General features: G+C 40.1%; 2 protein-coding genes across 10 annotated transcripts in view; one reads left to right on the top strand and one right to left on the bottom strand.

The window, feature by feature from the left end:
* Positions 1 to 406: 406 nt before the first annotated feature.
* On the bottom strand, positions 407 to 15367 carry kras (v-Ki-ras2 Kirsten rat sarcoma viral oncogene homolog). 2 transcript variants are annotated; one of them, XM_033634913.2, is made up of 6 exons: positions 15109 to 15367; positions 12627 to 12744; positions 11276 to 11454; positions 10428 to 10587; positions 7195 to 7319; positions 407 to 2943 (listed from the first exon to the last, which is right to left on the bottom strand). In XM_033634913.2, exons 2-5 carry the CDS (start codon positions 12735 to 12737, stop codon positions 7200 to 7202), a joined length of 570 nt encoding a protein of 189 aa, XP_033490804.1. In that variant the 5' UTR covers positions 12738 to 12744; positions 15109 to 15367; the 3' UTR covers positions 407 to 2943; positions 7195 to 7199. The 2 variants fall into 2 exon arrangements, with proteins under 2 accessions (XP_033490804.1, XP_033490805.1); XM_033634914.2 differs by lacking the exon at positions 7195 to 7319 and having other exon boundaries at positions 15109 to 15365.
* A 3948-nt stretch (positions 15368 to 19315) lies between these two features.
* Positions 19316 to 20542, top strand: part of rassf8a (Ras association domain family member 8a) — a 15024-nt gene continuing 13797 nt past the window's right edge. For 3 of the 8 annotated variants that reach the window (XM_078168007.1, XM_078168005.1, XM_033635754.2), the window contains exons 1-2: positions 19325 to 19458; positions 19555 to 19715. The gene's annotated coding sequence lies outside the window, so the exon portion shown is untranslated. Of the gene's footprint in view, positions 19716 to 20542 lie in introns of all 8 variants that reach the window. The other 5 variants (XM_078168006.1, XM_033635760.2, XM_033635761.2 and 2 more) reach the window with 3 other exon arrangements.

Genomic DNA, 20542 nt, shown 5'->3' with positions numbered 1-20542 from the left:
TATTTTCCTCTCCTGAATGAGCATATTTAGTCCTGGTTTATTTTGGAATATATACATGACTTGTAAAAGCTAAATGTTGGTTCACTGTGGGGCAACTGGTAGAATAGCCCCTTCATAGAGTGTAAGGTCTATGAGAGTCAAACCTGCCAAAGTGAGTGAACAGTGCCACCTGCTGGGCAACACTTATGTGATTCTCAGACATGAGGCAGAAATAATTCAACAGCCCTTCTTCAAAATGTTACTTTGCGAGGTTATGATACTCTACATTAGTATAATTTCAATAATTGTAACCATGTCCTGCAGCAAATTGATGAAGCAAACAAATATATGCAATGACCCAGTCTACATCTAGAGTTTTAAAGAGACATTGACTCAAGACAATTTCAGAAAGAAAGACAAAGTTGAGTTCCTCTTTAGTTTGTTCTTTATTACACATTAAATAGGAGTGGTGAGATTCATGGCAAAAAATAGACTCATTTGAGATCAGATCACCACTCAACACTGCCCACAACAGGTGTGTTGTAAAGTGGTCATTCATTCACTTCCCTAGACCTGGACCCAGTCATACTCTCTAATCACATACACAGAGTGGAGTGAAAACTCCATTAAAGCAACATTCATTTAGACACACCAACGAAATGAAGCACAATTTACAAAATATGCACCTTTCAGTATCACAACTATACAAAGGTTGTTAAAATATGATCCAGGTATAAATGATACATTTCAGAAATCAGCTGTTGGCACGCAATAAAAGGAAGAGGAACATTTCAAACATTTCAGTAAAACTACTTTTGAAACAGTATTGTTAACAAGAGGGATCCATAATTAAAATTGCATTAACAGTTATTATCTACTTCATGAAAAAAAGAGAGGTAATAATTAACTGGGTCAAAATTCATTATTTCTGAAAGCAAAATGTATCATGTCTGGATATTCTGTGTCAATAATGTTGCTTCTCTATAACAGCATTTTGTGTATTTCTGGAGCACACACACAGGACAAAGTAAATGTTGTCTCGGCTCTTTCTACCATCTAAACGTAGCACCTAATACAAACATAAAAGGCAAATAAAAATCCCCAGGGGAACAGCTTGTAAATACGATGGAAGAGGTGAAATACGGTTGACCTGGGAAAGAAACTTGGATTTTTTTTTCTTTTAATAAATTCAGACAATTTTCTCTAAAAACCAATTTTATGGCAATTATTACCTCATTTACAAACATCAGTTCCAGTTACATCACCACGATACACACGCTTTGTGAGAGAAAATGACAAATTGCTTCGCTGGACAATCATTTCTGTTGAAAGGCAGCCCCACCAAACAATTTCAACACTTAAGGAAATTAATCCCAAAACTCTTTCAAAAGCTCAGCTAAAGGAAGAATCTGGAGATCCATTTGGACAACATTTTTAACAACCTCTGTGACACCACACCAAGAGAAATATTCCTGAAAGCTGCTTAAAAAGATGCATTCTGCTTTCTAGCCAGTCACAAGCGAACGAGTCAACAGCTTAAGAAAATGTGCAAGGCGTGACACCTCTGTGGCCAGCAGCTACTGGAGCATCAAATCCTCAAATTTAAAACCTGTTAAACATCGAATAATGAGTCGATGAATAGTTCTCATACTGTTTAAATATGACGCCCCGATCGGGAGGATGCTGGCAGGAGAACTTTAACTGTAGCAATGAAATGATTATTGTCAGGATAAATCAAAAACAATCCTGCAGTCGAGCCTTAAGAGTAAAGGATAGCAGGAAATATGTGACCACTGAGGCCAGACAAGCTGTTTGCCATTAGCTTGTGACGAGGCATGAATCCCTGCAGTATTAAACGACTCTGGCCGACATAGAACCTGGCTGCTAGTCTTGTTTTCTCATCACAAAACAGGTAAAAATCTTGATCTCTAATTTGTCATTAATCAAGCTAAAATGGCTGATATCTCTCATGAAAAAAGGAGTAATGGTTACTTTGTATGAACCTGAAAACAAGACTGTGTGATGTCCACTGGGGTCAGAGTTCCTTGTTGTTGGCTCTGCTGTATCAAACCAGAGGCAGTTTGCAATACCCATGTCATCTAGGACACAATGCATGCATAAAAGGGAAAAAAAAAAAAAAAAACAACAAACATCTCATGTAGGCAAGAAATCACTCCCCACACAGTACAAAGCATTGACAAATTGCAAATTAATTAATAGCTAATTAGGGTGTTAAAACATTCGGAGAAGAGTAGGAGTTCGCATGCATACTTATATCAGTGACATAACTAAGTCATACCTAGAGGTCATTAGCGATGGGGAAATTACACAGTGGCTGGGACATTTGGATCTCATCTGGCTGAATGTTGGTCCTTTCTTCAGATCTCTTTTGAGAATCGGGATGAAAATTCATTCTTTGGCATCCCAAACTTAAAAGGGCATTACAGAACTGTTGCAGGTCGCAACCTTTTAAGCAAAGGGAGGGACAACTTTAGGTAGGCCATGAATAATTTGTCAAACACGACCTGTGATGTAATTAGCTCACAGCTCTTGCGGTTATATAAAAATTACCCAAATCAGCGTCGTCGTCCTATAAAAATCAAACAGGCTGTTGGACCAACACATGTGGGCAACTGGCACTAAACTGAAAATAAAGCTTATTGGTGTCCGAGTAGCAAATAACAGAAAGGCAGAAAAAAAAAAACGGGGTCAGGTTTAGTATTCAGTATGGTGGGTATTGAGAAAGAGGCTAATAATTTAGTGTAATGTACAAAATGTATTACCTTAACTGTTCAACATAGTTCTTTTTTTTTTTTTTTTTAGTCTGTCTTGAAAATGGGTGATTATTCACATAAGTGTACACTTTGTCTTGGACTTCTTTTTCTTCTTTTTGCCCTCCTTGCTCATCTTCTCCTTATGCTTCCGGATTTCTCGCACTAATGTGTAAAAGGCATCGTCAACGCCCTGAAAGAAAGATAATAAAAGAATGCATTATTAGAGTGACAGGTTATTACTTTCATGCCAGAATACCAATGATTGTCAACATAAAAAAAGTAATTAAACAAATATTATACAGCCTGAAAACATTTAAATGATTGACAATGTTTTGATTCAGGTGATATTTAAAGTCTGCTGATTTTACAAGGTTAATTATAGTCAATTAAAAAAATAATTTGGACAGATTTAAGAAATACTTCACTCACAAAATGACCATTTGTGAATCAGTTAGTCGTGTTACCTTGAGCTTGTGAAGAAGAGTTTGTTTTTCTCGCATGCCTCCATGAAAACAGCAAACAGTGATTTATTGGACACTACATTTAACAATACAACTATATCAAAACACCGGTTTCCAAACTCTCACAACTCATGCAGTATAATCTGTCTCATTTATCCAGTCGAGTGCTCACTACTTGCCCAAACACATGCATTTTCTAGCAAAAAATTCCTATGTTTGTAAAGTACTGAGCATAGAAGTGGATACATGAGATTCAGGTTATACTGTATGAGCTGTGCAAAAGTTTTAAAAGGATATTTTGATATAGTTTTGCAGTTAAATGCGGCCACAAATCAATACACAAATCAATACATTCAATGTTATCCATGGAGGCATGCAAGGGAAAACAAAAAAAAAAGTTTCTTCACAAATTCAAGGTAACACTCATTTTGTGGGTTAAGTACTCCTTAAAACTCCAATCAACACTCCAATCTTTAATATCAAACTGATGTGTACCCTTGATTTGTTCCATTGTCAAAGAAACTTTATTTTTCTTCATATTTTTACATCTATGGCAGTAATTTTCTTATTTTTTTCCAATTTAAGGCCAAAAATTTCAATTTAAATCCCCCAAAAATCATCTTGATAGTGTCAACATCAATTTCACATCAGTTTCTATCAAGTGTACATCAGCGTGACACACATCAGAGTGTAGGTACATCTCTCAGTCCACTTTAGGCTGTGTGAGATGCAGCTGAATTAAGTGCGGATCGAACATAACTGCAAAGTCATGTATATAAACGTCAGCAGTGTTCCCACTTAAAAAAAACAACACTGACAGTAGCTGCAGTTACATGAGCCAATTTCTCTCCCTGCGAATGTAATCAATCCAATTTACAACTCCCACAGTGTTTAAATGGCCGCTAAATAAAATGACAGAACAAGCGGTTCTGTTTACATTTGCAATAGTCCATGTGCAGTCTGCCAATACAGGCAACTGTAAAAAACCTGCATCGAGTGCTTGGCGCTGCTGGTTTACTGCTGCGGGCTTGTGCTCAAGCAAGAAAAATTGTTTTAAAATAATCCACTAACTTTTATTGAACAGAAGGCGAGCCTTATCTTCCAAAAAACCCAATAAATAAAAACTATTCAGAGATTGTTCCCCTTAAAAAGATGCAACACTTGGGAAAACGGTAGAAAACTCATCAGCAACAAAAGAGAGTGACACGACTTCTTCAGGTGAACAGCTTTTATTTAAGTCGGGCCAATTTATTCTGACTGAAGTGTTAAAATGAGGCTTTTATGTTCTTGCCGAGCTCTTATTGTGATTATTAGTGAATAAAAGGCTCCTTGGAAATGCAGCTAGTATCTGTTGATGCCACACGGAGGAAAGTGAATGAGTACCAGAACAGTTTGTATAGCGCAATAAATGTGATGATGACTCTGCAAAGAGCAGCAGAGGACAGAGCCTGAGGTCACGTCAGGTTGTGACAGAGACAGCAGGAAAGGAAAGAAGAAAAGATTTAAGGGATTTATGACCGCAAGAAAAAAAAACTCACCCACAAACACACAAACAATTTTTGTTCACAACATATCTGCCAGTTTCTTGGACCACAGCCTCCTTGGAAACATTTCAGCACATGATTTGGTCCCAGATTTGCCATAATCTCCCTTAATCACACACATTGGCTCACCAGCCTGTACCCCTTTCTTCATGTTGATTTCAGCAGATTGAGACGCTTTCACACTGGTAGTTTAGTCCGAATCCTGGAACAAATCGCCTGGAAAGTTGATTAAAGGAACACTTTTTCCTGAGCGCACACCAAGTCAACCTGAGGGAGGTGGTCTGATTGGTTCTAAGCTTATGTGTAGGGCTGTAACTAACATTTATTTTTATTGTCCATTAAGTTTCTCGATTCATTGATTTAATGCACTATATGCACTCTGCCACTTTATAGGTGTGGCCATACCTGTGTTGTATGTTTTGAAAGCCCTGATGAGGACCTGCAGTGGTCGAAATATGTTGGCTCTTAAAATGATTTAGCCACTACAAATACAGGCTTTTTAATATTTCCTATTTTATTTATTTTTTCGAAGTGCTTGCATTGCCTTCCTGTCGTTCTCATCGACATGCCCAGTGTGATATCTTCAAAAGGCAGGCCAATGTTTAGCACAAAACTTCAGAACTATTGAGGTTATCATCTTGAATGAACAAAAAATGTATAGATATAAAATTCTCACATTTAAAAAACATTAAACCAGCAGAGGTTTGTCGTGTTTTTTTCTAAAACAACGAAAAAAAATAAATGAATTAGAGTTGTTACAACACCAACAGCAGTATTGGAAGTGCCCCAGATACTGCCTAAATTGCTTGATCGGGTATCTGCGTGGATACGATACCATGTAATTTAAAAAAAACAGCAGTTTTCCAGTAAATCTGTTCTTCTCTGCAGCACTATACAGTCGCCTGCACAGCAAGTTGCACTGTGCAGCCACTGGCAACTACAGTTTAAGAGCAATGAAGAAGAACTAATTCCCGTTAAACATGCTAACGTTAGCAAAATGTCAGCAACATGGGAACATTCTACACCAGATAAAAGAAAGCTCTATGGCATCCACTCTCTGTATGTATTTATTAATGTTTTACCAAGGGTTTAACCTCAGCTATGCCATACAACAATCCATACCGGGTGAGAAGTATTAGCTGTTATAGGGATGGGTGATGTTCCCTGAAAATTATATCACGATAATTTTAGGCTATATCTTGATACACAATATATATCTTGATATATTTACATCTCTTCAAAAGCACTTAATCAATGCTAGAACTGGGAGACAAAATTGAACATAGTATTTCTGACCAAATGCCCTCTGTGATGCGACAAAGATGTGAGGATGACAAATATCCTCAGAAAATATTACCACAATGACATTTTTGATCAATAATCACCACCCTGGAGTTAAGGCATGGGTGGGTTTAGGCAAGCATTAAAACAAATTGAAAATATACTAAATACAATATCCAAAATCTAAGACGATATACAGTCTCATATCGATAACAATGACATCTTTATATTGCCCAGCCCTAAGCTATGCAACGGTTGCAGATCAGTACTTGCTATAGGCCAATGCAAAGATTTTGATATCAGAATCGATATCAAGATGGAAAAAAATGGTATTGCAACATCTCTAATCAAAATGGTTGCCAATTAATTTTCTGTTGATCAACTGATCAATTAATCAACTAACTGTTGTGGCTCTAATTGTGTGCAGTCAGAATGCAATCGCTTTCTCACAGGACTACACTGGTGATATTTAACAAATAAAGAGGACATGTAAAATACCTCCCTGGTGTATGAGCAGAGACGCAATGTTCGTGTTTTTCCTTCGGTAGAGCAGTAGTGGTAGAAGAGACGTTTTTTGGGTTTGATTTTGTTATTTTCAGCCCGCTCAGTTACTTAAATCAAGCTCACATGAACCTGCCTGCCTCTACATCAGCCCATTTTTCCTCCATAGATCTAAATGTGCACCATCATCCTTTCCTTGTGGAAACTAGGGTAAGCGCCTGCACCTTTGAGGAAAGAATTACGCAACATACCCCCTGATCGGAACAAAGGTATAAAGTGTGAAAGCAGACCAGCATGGTTAGCGGAAGGAACTCGCATCAAACTCGCGTTGAAACTGAAATAAACTAACCCAGTGTGAAAACTGCCTCAGATAATAATACACAGAGACACTGAAAAGGGAAGAAATCATCAGCTCTTTCAGCCTCCTGTTAGAGCTCCACCACAGCCCCAGTAGAAACCAGCAGGTTAGCTTTGAGAACCACAAAGCACCAGATCTCGTCGCGTGTCCTCTCCCGTTGCCTTGTCCACAGTCCCCACCAACACACACACACACACACACACACACACACACACACACACACACACACACACACACACACACACACACACACACACACACACAGAGCTGGTGGGCGCGCGGCTGTAAAAACTTACCCCTTTCACATCACAACACACTTTTTAAGCTTGACACAGCGCGGAGTCTTTTCTTCCTTGCTGAGCTTATTGAGCCGGTACAGCCTGATCTCCCGTACCAGAGTGTAAAAGGCATCTTCCACTCTCTGCAGTATGAAACACAACTTCCCTCAATGTTCAGGAATACAGGAGGACATACTGAATGGGTTACAGCTTAAAGATACAAAGGAGAGAAGCAGGACGATGTTTTCAGGTCGGTCTATCTGCAATGTCTGGACTGCCTTACGTACATAAGCTGATACTCCACCCAAACTCTATCCTGTGAATACCGAACAAGGGTTGGGCCGGTGTAAAAACTTTCAAACTGGTTTGATATTAAAAACCGGACCAGAGTATTTTTACCACTAGGTGTCTCACGTGACTCAGCAGCTGTTCCCGAGTGGAACATTATGACACCATGTCCTAACAGCAAACGAGTGTCTAGTCTCGCTCACGAGACCTTTCTCAAGAAAAGAAAGGTCTGGCTGGGCTGACTCTCACTTTAAGATTGGAGAAAAAAACGCCCTGGCTGCTTGTACTTCTTTCAACCAATCACAATCGTTCTGGGCGGGGAACAGCAACGGTGCATTTGCAAAAATATTCCCGGGGGGAAACAGGTTTTGGTGTAACATGCCCACAAAAATATCGCCTACAGGACGTGAACCATGGCAGAAAAATGGCTACATCCCCGCAAGATCAAACACAGCAAAAGTTAGTAAAGGACATGTTGAAATCAGTTGAAAACTGCTACACAACCGGTGGTAGGGCGGGACTTCAGCGGGTGGCTCATTCCGCCCAATGAGAGGCTGATCTATGCAGCGAACTTCCGCCCACTCAGACTAACGACTGTCCGACTACTATCACATTGCATCACGCAACATCAACAGCTATCTGTTACTGAATCCATTAAATACGCACTTCTATTACGCCATGTAAATAAACCACATAGGCCTACCTATCGGCTGTGCGCTCAAGATCAGACTGGAGAAAGCTGGGTGAGGAGCCTTCTAGCTGTCTTCCTATGTTTGTACTTTTTCAAGAGATAGCACGTTTTATATTGTGATATTTAGTGGGAATGACACATTATAGCCAACAGCACGTAGATTGTTATTAGTGATTAGCTTACCAGAAACTTTCAGCTCCCTGGCAATCACCCTCCAGTCAGCTGCCACCTTATTTAGTTTTTTATAATGAAATAAGTAAGAACGGTACAGATAATACCTCAATTCAGCTTCATTAATCAGCTGTTCTTTGTCCATTGCTTTGCTTTCAAAGCATGCAACGGGAAGAAATAGAAACAGTGCGTCCGACAGCAGCATAAAGCGGCGCACTGCATCGCTCATGGTCAGTTAGGACTTCTCTTTTGTTGGCTTCAACTCCAAAATGTTGCCATTTTGGCACAATTTAAGTTGTCCTGATAGACTAACCTTGTCTCGTTGTGTCACCCCAAAAAACACAGAAACTTTCTAGTAAACAAACACAGCATGTGCCGCCGCTCCTCCTCCTCACGCCTCTACTGAAATTTGATCTCCTTCATGTTGCCACAGCTCAGCTCACAGCCTGTAAGACACTTGTGGCTCCATTAGTCAGTTTATTAACAAGCATAGTTACATAGTACATGCTTATTACTAATGTAATACAGGTTGGATTTAGCGCTGTGACACCATCAGCGCAGCTTGCTGGCGTAGGATACTTTTTAAATTTGGGTCATAGTGACATATGTCGGTTCAGCCAGTTTACATTAAATCAGTCTGTTTAAGCTTGTACACCGGACCGGACCAGACAAAACGAACACTCACCTCCTGCATGCTTGAAAAAGGTCTGCCGTTTCCTTCCTCTCAATAAAAAAACTGCTGTGGCTAGATAAATTCCAGTGGTTTCCATGGCAGGAAAAAAAATGATCAAAACAGCCTCAAAAAAAAAACAACAACACATAATACTTTCCAAACAATCATCACTTTACCAAAATGCAGCTAATTATTACAGCTTTTTCTGTCATAACATGCTTTTTTGCGCTCATTAAGGCTCTGACAGACAGTGTATATAGGTGCATTTTGGCAAAACAATAAATGTTTGGAGCACACTGCACACACACTTGCAGTGAAGAGGTGACAAACTATGACTTTTAAAACAGCTATCTTTTAAGCCTCCAAAGGGTGGGTGGCACTAAAAACATTAGGGTGGAGTATCACTAATTGTCTGGCCTAATAAAAAGGAGAAGCTCATGCATAAGAAGCATTTTTTAATTGTGCATTTAATGGGAGATTTCCCAGAGAAATAAGATGAAATCACTGAGATTCAGCAAAAACCAGGTGGCTTTGAATGCAAGAGTCAGTTGCCGGTCCAACAGCAGCAGCAGCAGCACTGAGTGGATAGTGAATTATTGGTACACTCAGGTAGGAATAGGTGAACATAGCTGTAAGAAATGAATCATTGTGTCATTAATTTCCCCCACACCAGAAGGAGCCGTGATTCACCCCAGGTCCGAGAGACCAGGAAAGGATGTGTTTACAGATCACTGTGTCAGCCAGTCAGCCACCTAAGGCCATGCTCACAACACACACCATTTGATGTGACTGCGCCACTGCAAATCTTCCAACACCCAGTCACAGGAACCAGTAAGCAGGATCATTAACCCCCCTGAGTAATTACCAACAGTTTGTCCTTTCATGCAGACTCCTTGACACGCATTTACTGATTTGCTGATAATTTATAATGCAGGATCCTCTGCAGATGGCCCTAATGATGATATAATTTCATATATCCATGACAAAGTCACATGCAATGATTACATTATCACCCATAAATAAAAAAATTCAATTAACCAAAGAGGATTTAACGATGCACAGCGCATTGCCCAAGACATTTCCAAGCAACACTATAAAAAAGACCATTAGATGTGACACAAATCAGCAGCACCGCATGACTCAAGACTTTAACTTTTCTTGTGATCCAAGTGCCAAGATTATCAAGTCTGTGCAAGGACACTTGTAAAATTACTACTGGCTTAATCTCTCTGGCACAATTTGACTTCAAAGTGAAATTTATAGGACTGCTGTGTCCATCAAGCCAATAACCCTGAGACCACATGCAACTTCTCACCCTTCAACATGCTGTGCAGACCTGCAGTGGAATACTCTAGCAGTTCAGTGACAGACTGAAAAGTTAAATTTTTTGAGTCTTGCGGGCGTGGCCATCTGTCGCTGGACTCTCACCTGTCTGGTTTTGGCTGAGGTCTCAATAAAGGGAATGCCGTAGCTGCGTGCTAAGTCCTGAGCCTGCTTGGTGTCCACTGTCCGGGACGGGAGGTCACACTTGTTCCCCACCAACACCATGGGGACGTCCTCAGAGTCCTTCACCCGTTTAATCTGTTCTCTGGACAATGAAAGACACAACAGAAATTTTATTTGATTTGAATCCCAATGAGGTTATACTCCTACGGTTATGTAAAGTGGTGTTAAAAAGCTTTTATCTGCTTAGAGTAAATAGAGTAAGGGCATTATTGGCTTTTCTTCAATGCTGCAGCCTATTAGGATATTCATACATAAATATATTGCAACCCTGGCAGATTGACAACAAAATATATTATATTATAAAGTATATAATTTCACATATCAAAAGATCACCAGCCATGAACAGGGCACAGAGATGTGATGTGGCAAGGGACATACAAAAATCAAACCATTACATGTAAAATCTTTATCAAAGCTTGTCATTTTTAAATGTACATATATTTTAAGCAGTTTTGCCTTCATTATTTATTTATCTATCCTTTATTTAGCCCGGAAGGTCCCATCAAGATACAAAGTCTCTTCTTCCAGGGAGTCCTGGTTAAGATCAGACAGTGGACAGCAGATAAGACATGAAGGGTTAAAGAGAAGGGGTATGACATGCGACAAATGTTCCCAGGCGGGCCCGAATGAGGAACATTGCGATCACATGGTCAACACCTTACACCCTCAGGCCACTAGGACGCCCCAAAATATTATCCCTTTGATCTGCAATTGAAATACTGCCGAAACACTACGCCCAAAGACTGCAGCCCTTCAGTCTCTTTGCTCACCTATAGTGGTGAATGTCCTCGAAGGACTTGGTGTTGTTGATGGCAAAGACACAGAGGAAGCCCTCCCCTGTCCTCATGTACTGATCTCTCATGGCGCTGTACTCCTCCTGACCTGCAGTGTCCAGGATGTCCAGCAGACACGTCTCTCCGTCGATCACGACCTGCTTTCTGTAAGAGTCCTGGAAGAGGAAGAGGTCAGAGAGCGATCAAAACTCTGGGATAAAGTGGGCCGACTGTTCAAATACTAGTTTAATAAAAATATTAAAGAATTATTAATTTTCTTATTACTAATGTGTGTTTTAAAATCTGTGGTATAATAGAGACAATGCATGATTTTCCAAGATTCAACATACTTTTTTTTTTTTTTTTTAAATCATGTGATCACTGTGATATTAGTTGTTATTCTTTTTTTAAAGAATTTTTTTTAATGGATAGGACAGCAAGGGAGAGGGAGAGGGAGAGGGAGAGAGAGAGAGAGAGAGAGAGAGAGAGAGAGAGAGAGAGAGAGAGATTGACATGCAGCAAAGGGCCACAGGCTGGAGTCGAACCCGGGCCGCTGCGGCAACAGCCTTGTACATGGGGCGCTTGCTCTACCCACTGACGCCCTAATATTAGTTGTTATTCTAATGAACTAGCCATAATAATAAGAAATGTAGATATTTAAACATACCATATAAGTAAACATGTTCAGTATAGTGAACTGCAGTAATGTATGTGTGGTCTGTAACGATATTAAAGTATGTAATCTGATTAAATAATTGAAACTAAATTGTTGACATTACCTCATCACATGGTTGTATTGATGTAATTTTGCTGAAAGACGCCACGGGACAACATTTCAAATGTTGCCCTCCTCTAGTTGTAGTAGGTCACTCCATTTTCCAGCAGACCTCAAGTCCTAATTTCCACTGTCACAAAGCGTGCCTGCTTTTCATCACACTGATGGCCACACTCAATCTGATCCAACTCTAATAATTACTGTCTGATCCAGTGGGCAGATTTTGTTTCAGATGTTATCTTGTATTCAAATAATCCATAGTGGAGCTCTGACCTGCAGTAGCACATCAATAATGGATTGTAATCATAATGAGGCTGTGTTTACTCAGCATAGGTTGACCCACTGAGACAGCAGGCAGGCAGACATACATGGAAAGTTATTAAAAACCTGTTTGGTGTCTTTTTAAGACTTAAACCAGAAGAACCTGCTGCAACTCTTTGAGGAGTTTCTCCTCGTTCTGCTGCCATACCAAAATACACACAAAACCACTGACGGATACAGACATGGACTTGAGGGCACACACAAGCTCACACATACATGTACATGCATGTACACACACTTTAGTGTCTTTACCTCAATGGTGGGGTCATATTCATCCACAAAGTGATTCTGGATGAGCTGGATGGTAAGTGCGCTCTTGCCAACGCCACCAGCTCCCACCACTACCAGCTTATATTCTGTCATGATTCACCTGCAGGACCAAAAAAGCACATTATACACAGATATTTCAGATATTCATCTGGGGCAGCATTAATTCATCTGGGGCATTGTTAAAGCCTTGAGAGGAGGAATTTATAAGTGCATTTCTCAGATGCATTAACCTTTCTTCACTGAAGATGTTACATTCTGATGTGGATGGTTAAAATTTTTTCAGGCACTGAATTGTCTCTTGAAACTATTTTGACAATTAGCTCCATTTGCTGCTCTTCATTTTTGTCTGACAAGCTGCCAGCTCACTGGGAACTCTGCATCCTCAAGATTGGCAGACCTTTAATGTAATAGCATCACTTACAGTGAGAAACTCATACGTCTTAAAAAAAAAATATTCTTTTAATAACACTGCTGATTCACTGGAAAATCTGATTTCATACCACTGTGTTTTTCTGTTTGTCATTTAGAAAATTCCCATTTTTGTATTCATCAAGATGCTTGCAGAAGAAACTACAATCAACACAAAAATAATATGATGGTTTAAGTGAGAGTTTATGTGCAAATGAGGGAATATAAACACAGAAAAACTGCTGCTGAATTTAGGAAACGTTGCCATATTAAATCATCATGAGCCTGGGAAATTAAATCAAATGCTGATTAACCCCTTTTTGAAAATTGATTATATTAAAACAGTCTCTGTGACACAAAAATAGGCTTCACATCACAAATAATCAGGTACTGAAATAAAACAAATTCAGATGAATATCCTGTAATCAAACGTCTGAACTCAGCAACACATTCAGTGGTATTTTTTTTGAGTAGCAACCACACAACAGAAACTAACCCCAGGCAGAAATCTATGACATTGCATTAAGGCTCCAAAATTGACAAGCAACTGGGAGGCTCTCCGCTGTCTGACTGCTTTGTGGAGCAGCACCCATCAATAGTGGCAGCTGGCCTTTTCAGAAGTTACAGTACAGACTGCTCGCAGCTCTGCACAGCCTGCAGTCAGGGAGGAGTTCCACTGAATATCATTCCCTTTTCTAGACAAACAGAACGAGAATGTGGTTTGATAGGTATTTGGCCGACAAAGGAATACTTTTACTGACACTGGTTAGTGTTCTCAACACTTTAAAATGCTTCGCCGCATGTTATATATTACGCCCAACGCCGTCTGTGATTTACACATATTACAGTGAGTCTGTCGTGTCCATTAGGAAACAATCTCATCTTTAGCAAACAGAGAGGACGAGTGACATGGTTACAGAGCATTGTAGCAACACTTGAAAGTTTGCTTTGCCTGTAAAAATACTGTCACTTTGCATTTTATTATTATATGGTGAAAGTGCATTTGGATGACTAGATGAAGTAGGTAACTAAAGTCATTTGTGTAACAGGGTTGTAATGGAGGGATGCAGCCTATTTATGGTTCAATGATAAGTAAAGTTTTTTCCACCCTTGTTTGTGCTGTAGTGCAGTTAAACCACATTGACATATTCATAGTGTGGATTGCAGTTTGTTGCATCAAATTATGAAGTTATGATGCAGTGGGATTTAAATAGAAAATGATTCTTGACTGATTGATGATATGACTGTGTCAGTCATGGTTGTTGCTGACACCATCTATCTTCTAGGCATTGTGTATTACTGTATTCTATACTACATCACTGACAATAAGATTTTACCCATTGACAACTACATTTCTCACCAATATGACACCAGGATGATCACCAACACTGAGGACTGGTGGAAATGGACCCTCATACAGCAGCTATACATTAGTGGGAAAGTACTTTGTAACAGTTTGCCACCTAAATGAATTAGCCGAGGTTAAAACAGGCCTTTCCGTGAAATGAAAATTGTGTTCAAGCAGGCAACAACACCTACAAAAGGCTTAGAAGTCGAGAGGAATTTGATTTAAATCCACTGCTCTGTGCTCACAGGGTTGCCAGATTGGTTGTGTGAAACCCTCTGAGCACTGTGTTTAAATAACCAGGCTGCTGCTAGCTAGCTTTAGCATTTGAGCTCGCCCACAGCCTCAAAAGTAAGCTAGCTAGCCTTCATAAGCTAGCCTACGGTGATTTAAACGGAGTAATTCATTAATGTAGCATTGTCTGCACCGTGTGCCCGGACAAATCCTGTATCATTCATTCAAAGGGGAAGGGTGCAGCTTTTGAAGCCGCCATTGACAGGCTAGCCCAAAGGTCTGCATTGCAGGGCCAGACGTTAGGTTAACAATTGGGCGTAGTTTACACTACCAAGGAAAATGAATATTTCCACTGTTATGACACTGTTTAGTGGTTATACAGCAGACACAGTGCCCTGACTGGTAAATTATGTTTCACATTGTTGCAACAAACCCCCAAAGCGACACACATGTATAAATGTTATCGGTTTGTTTTACCTTTTAGCGAGTGGAGTTCCGCGTCCGAAGTAGCGACCAAACAAGTCAAGCTGATAATCCTCTCGTTTCACACGATCTCTGCATTTCCTATTTCACACCGAAACGCCCGCATGTAAGTCGGTCTACCTCGTATGAGAAGCAAGCGGGAACATGCGAGAAAAGTGGGCAAATTAATCGATTGAACTTTCCATTTGATCCAGCGTCCGGCCTAGCTGCTCAGGTTGGCCTCCTTTAAGCGAATATGGGCGGATACCGGGGCGCACTTTACCCAGAAAGCATAGCTGGGGATTTCAACCGGTTTGGGGCATAGCTCTCGACTGTGTGTCGCAATGTGGGCAACAATACGCTTTATTTTCTCCTCTTTCAATCTAAATCACCACTGAAATTGTAGCCATGTTTAAATTAAAACTACACACCTATATAAACCATCACTCCCTCTGTTTGTAACCCACAGTTTGAGTATGCTTACATGCAAACGTCACTGTTTAATTTTCCCTCATTACATCTCATGGGAAAGGTAATTCACATGTATGCTTTAGTGGTCACAAACAATCTTGTAACTATATAGGTCACATGGTGTCCGTCTCAGGACGTCTCCTTTTAGTATCGTGATTCCTCACTGCTGCCTGCTGCAGAGTCAACAAAGCCTAGGGGGCGACTCCACTATATATAGGATCTAAATATAACTGGATTGTGCTGGAGGGACGTCATTCCCAGGCAAGGAAATGATTTGGCAATCCCTTGTCAGTTTTCCAAAGTGTTCACTAGGCTGCGTCCTGCGCACTGAATGCGCATAAAGACATGCAAGGATTGTAAGAAAACATAGACTCAAAGCAAAAAAAATCAGCCCTAATAAACACAATGGCGGCAAAGCATTAATTAATCCACCTTTTTTATTTTTACACACTTGATAGATGTATAATTATTTCAGCACAAGGGTTCATTTGAGGGAATGCTTTTTTTAAAAGACGCATTAACCATCTGATAAGTCTCATACACTTTTCATTATATCTGATAGCCTGTAGCAAAAGTACAGGAAATGCAAGAGGTATTAAAAAAAGCATCAAATGCAAAAGACGACAGGCTCCACTGTTAATACTTCATATAGCAGACACACTAGAGGTCACTATTGACTACTTGTCTGGCAGTTCTCCAGGCTGCAGAGCCTCTACTGAGACCACAACTATGTTTGGGATTTTAAAAATGAAGTGAAGACATTTTTTTTTACAATTATTTTCAGTGTTGTTGCTACTGTTCCTAAAATAAAGATGCTTACACTTTAGGCTACAGTGTATTTGACAAAGATGTTGAATGAGCATCAATTGTTTGCAGAGATTAGTGATTATTGTACCATTTTTTTGAGACTGGAATTTTTCAGCAGTATTTCCATTTCTAGCCTTTTTTTTATCTACATCATAAAGAATGCACTGTGCATTTTCCCCACCATATTAAGTCGTAGTTACATGCAGGGCAAAACATTGAATACATAAGAATATAGTTAAAAGCATTGATACAGATTTAACTGTCCATCAGGATGTAAATGTATTTGAAATACAATGTACCATACCATTTTTTTCACTTCAAGCATCAATAATTTCACAGTCATAATGAGAATATTCTTCCTAAATTCTTCACTGGCAGAAAGGTCACACTTGATCAAATATTAATTCTTACCTACAGCCACATTACATAGATCATTAACTATATTTGTATCACTATGGATCTACAGATATGTATCTCAAACATGACTTGTAGTTTGCAAAGGTGAATTTAGTGTAGAGATCATCTGGGGCTCCCTACTGATGGGCCTGTAACTTCTGTAGGTTTAATTGTAGATACAATACTTATGTACACCGATCAGCCAAAACATTAAAACCAGTGGAGGGTGAAGTGAGTAACATTGATAATTTTGTTTCAATGCAATGTTCTGCTGGGAGACCTTTGGTCATGGCATTCATGTGGATGCCACTTGATGCCCTCCACCCACCGTAACACCGCTGTGGGCTAAGTAACCTCCCCTCACAGCAGCGGTACTCCCTGTTGGCAGTGGCCCCCCTAGTAGAAAAATGTGCCATGCCACACCACAAAAACTGCTTAGGAATGGCCTGAGGAAAGTGACAAAAAGCTCAAGGTATCAGCCGAGCCTCCAAATCTCCCACACCCCAATCTGATTGACCATCTTGGGAAGTGCTGGTATCCCACCTTACAACTGACAGGTCTCAAATGATCTGAAGCCAGCACCCTGGTGCCAGACAACACATGACACCTTCCAGAGGTCATGTGTCCATGCCTTGACATGTCAGAGAGAAGTCTGATCCAGGGAGGCTCCACCATGTACCTCTGAGGTACCAGCATGCCCCATGGATGCTCAATCAGATTTGGATCTGGTGAATTTAGAGGCCAGGTCGATGCCTTTAGCTTTTTGTCACGTTGCTCGAACCATTCCTGTGCAGTTTGTGCAGTGTGGCATGGGGCATTTTCCTGCTGGGGGGCCACTGCCATCAGGGAGTGCTGCTGCCATAAGGAGCGAAACTTGATCTGCAGAGGTGTTTGGGTGGGTGGAGGGTGTCAAGTGGCATCCACATGAATGCCGTGACTAAAGGTCTCCCAGCAAAACAGTAACGATGGCTGCCTTTCATCTTAGGCATGGTGGCCCACAGGAATTGGTTACTGGGACACTAAAGAGACATCATTAGCATTATTAGTTTAGACCTGTGATTACCTACTGTTTAGAATATCTGCCCTGAAAAGCACATTTAATGGCATAGTTTTGAGAATTATTTGCTTAAGATCAAAACCGTAGCTATGAAAGGGATTATTTCACTTATATAAGACACCCTTCTGTAAATTAGAGCTTATATTTGTAGCTTCTGAAGAGACCTCCTGACCTGCAGTCTTTAACCATACTTGATAACAAAGTGCACTTATATGTGCTAATCACACTGTTCTGAAACACACCAGATAGCTGATAAAGCACCATACTGAGAGACACGACAGTTCCAGCTGACATTTTACTACAACAGTAAAGCCTGTTCTGTCACAAGAGGGCAGTAAGTCTCCATTGATGCATGGCTCCTTTGTCAAAGGTCCATCAGCTGCTTCAGTTGAGTTGAATGTACTGCATGTTTTAAGTCATCTACATCTTTTGCAAATAGCATGTGCATGTAGTTTGTGTCAGGTAAAGTGGAAATATAATTATTTTCCCATTAGATTGCCTGTGTAAATCCATTTATGGGTCTAATTTTGGAGTAAAATAATGACTGTTTTACATTAATTTCTTTCAAGCTGTGTAACACACAAAAAAAACATGTACCAAATTTTGCTATTTCATATCACTAACCATGAATCCATTATGACACTTGGTGTGTTCTTCATTTTGAATGTAACTTATCCTACTTTGCCTATATGGTGTGTATTATGTTGCTGCATTTCAACCATGTTATTTTTTGCTTTTCTGTTTTCAGATGTATGTGTCAAAATTGTAAGTAATGACATTGGTATAGTTTTATCTTTTAAAGAAGTAGTTTCAAGCATAGGTGTACATTTTGGGGGGGATGCAAGGGACACATCCCCCTTAATTATTAGAACATGTGCACATGTCCCCCCAATAAAAAACTGTAGTCTGAATGAGCAGAGGGGTTTTATTCTGACAAAATTAATGACACTTACACCATAAGTTGATGCAGAAAAAGAACAAATTGATACATAAAATTAGACCAGAATGCAGGAAAAAATAGGTTTTTGATGCTAAAAATTATTGCTGGAGAACCCCCAGTCCCCATGTTTCATGTGTCCCTCCCAAATGTTGGAACAAAACCTTGGCTTTAAGGTTGTTTTTCTGCAGTACCTTTGAATGAATGCAATACACAACTTAATTTACCCTGAAAACAGACTATGAACCACTGTCACTACATCTGCAGAAACTATCTTTGCTACAGGACTTCATTTCAAGTTCATTCAGAAAGCACTCAAGTAAGCTACACAGTTCTATTTTAATCTATCAGTTTCACTAGGCTATATATTAGATATTTGATAAGAAGACCCTGCTTTGCTCCCACACATATCCACTGCTGATCATTTATTTTCTAATTATTTTAGATGGTGTTATGTCAGTATTATATGGGCAGGAGACGTATATGTATGGTGTCATTCTGCTGCTTAGGTGTCCTGACTGTGTAAAAGTTGGCTGTAGGTAGCCTCCCCCCTCAGAGTGTGTTGCAGCTTTAAACAGTCCACAATGCCTTGCGGTGTCCCAGTTCCAATGCGATGTATTTACCAGCAGGAGTAATGAAACGGGGAGAGGGGCATTTTCCGCAGCTTATTGGTGAGACCGCAAAAGACTAGCGCACAGTAAGGACAGACACAAACTTTCGGACAGAGGACCAAAACGTCATTTATGTCCTTTTGAAACCGTCTGAAGCCTTTTTATTCTGTTTCTTTGTCCAGCAGCCAAACGATACTTTGTCGCAGTTCGCTGGAAGTGATTTTCTGGGCAATGGTGAAGAGAGGGACAAATTTTGCGGAATTCTCGCCTTTACCTGTGTTTTTCTCCCTAAACTTCACTCCGGGGAGGAAACACTGAGTTGAATCCTGCTTGAGCCATTAAGGTAAGACCATTATACAGACCTAATAATAGCAGAATGTGCCGCAGCTGAGCCCGTTGTAGTTGTGAGGCTGAGATAACGGAAACATTTCTGTAGTAGAATAGTTGGGCTACTCTCTCAGCCCACTACAGCCCATTATCGCCATTTCTCCAGCCTCGTCCCACTCGACACCAGGCAGGGATGCAGTGTAATGCCCAAAAATGCTATTATTTCATATCTTTCAGGCTGTTAAGTGCTGAAATAACAAGCTAATACTGATTTTAAATGTGTCTGTATGAGAAATAAGAACAATTAAAGGCATTTTAGGTGCTCTCACACTTTATTATCCTCCAGTATTATAGTAGCAGGCCTATATGTTTTATAGAGCATCCACTTTGGAAATGTTGCTTTCCCCTTTCATAGTATTGTCTCTCATGTTCAGCATCTTCTCTAAATGTAATGAGCTCTCATAGTTTGAAACATCTTTATGCTTCAACAACAGAATCCAAGTATAAAATATTCTGTCTAAAGCCTCAGTGCTCCACACTACCTCCAAACATAAACCAGGTGTAGCAGAACCACCCTGTGGACTTGTTGCACTCAGCCAAGGTTTATGTCTCACAGTCTTGTGCTTTGTGATCTTTGTGACTGCTCAGTGCCTCATTTGATGTTGTCACAGCACCATGAAGACCAGTCTGCAAAGAACTGCCTACACACTGGAAACATAAATAAGTTTTGCCACTTTGTGTGTGCGGCTGCCATTTCATCTGCTGCCGTAAAACCATTTCGGTTCTATAAATGCTTCCAACAGGAGTGTGATTCAGCACCAGATGATGTCTTACAAACCGCTG

Source organism: Epinephelus lanceolatus, chromosome 5, assembly GCF_041903045.1.
Source record: "Epinephelus lanceolatus isolate andai-2023 chromosome 5, ASM4190304v1, whole genome shotgun sequence".
Lineage (NCBI taxonomy): Eukaryota > Metazoa > Chordata > Actinopteri > Perciformes > Serranidae > Epinephelus > Epinephelus lanceolatus.
This window is presented reverse-complemented; position numbering and strand designations above follow the sequence as displayed.

Bases quoted from the DNA above. Each gene is read 5' to 3' on its own strand.
- kras (XM_033634913.2), bottom strand. From the start codon at position 12,737: ATGACAGAATATAAGCTGGTAGTGGTGGGAGCTGGTGGCGTTGGCAAG. The intron at 10,588-11,275 runs GTGAGCAAAGAG...TTCATTGTCCAG, and splicing joins GAGGACATTCACCACTATAG to AGAACAGATTAAACGGGTGA. The intron at 7,320-10,427 runs GTGAGAGTCCAG...TTCATACTGCAG, and splicing joins CCTCAGCCAAAACCAGACAG to AGAGTGGAAGATGCCTTTTA.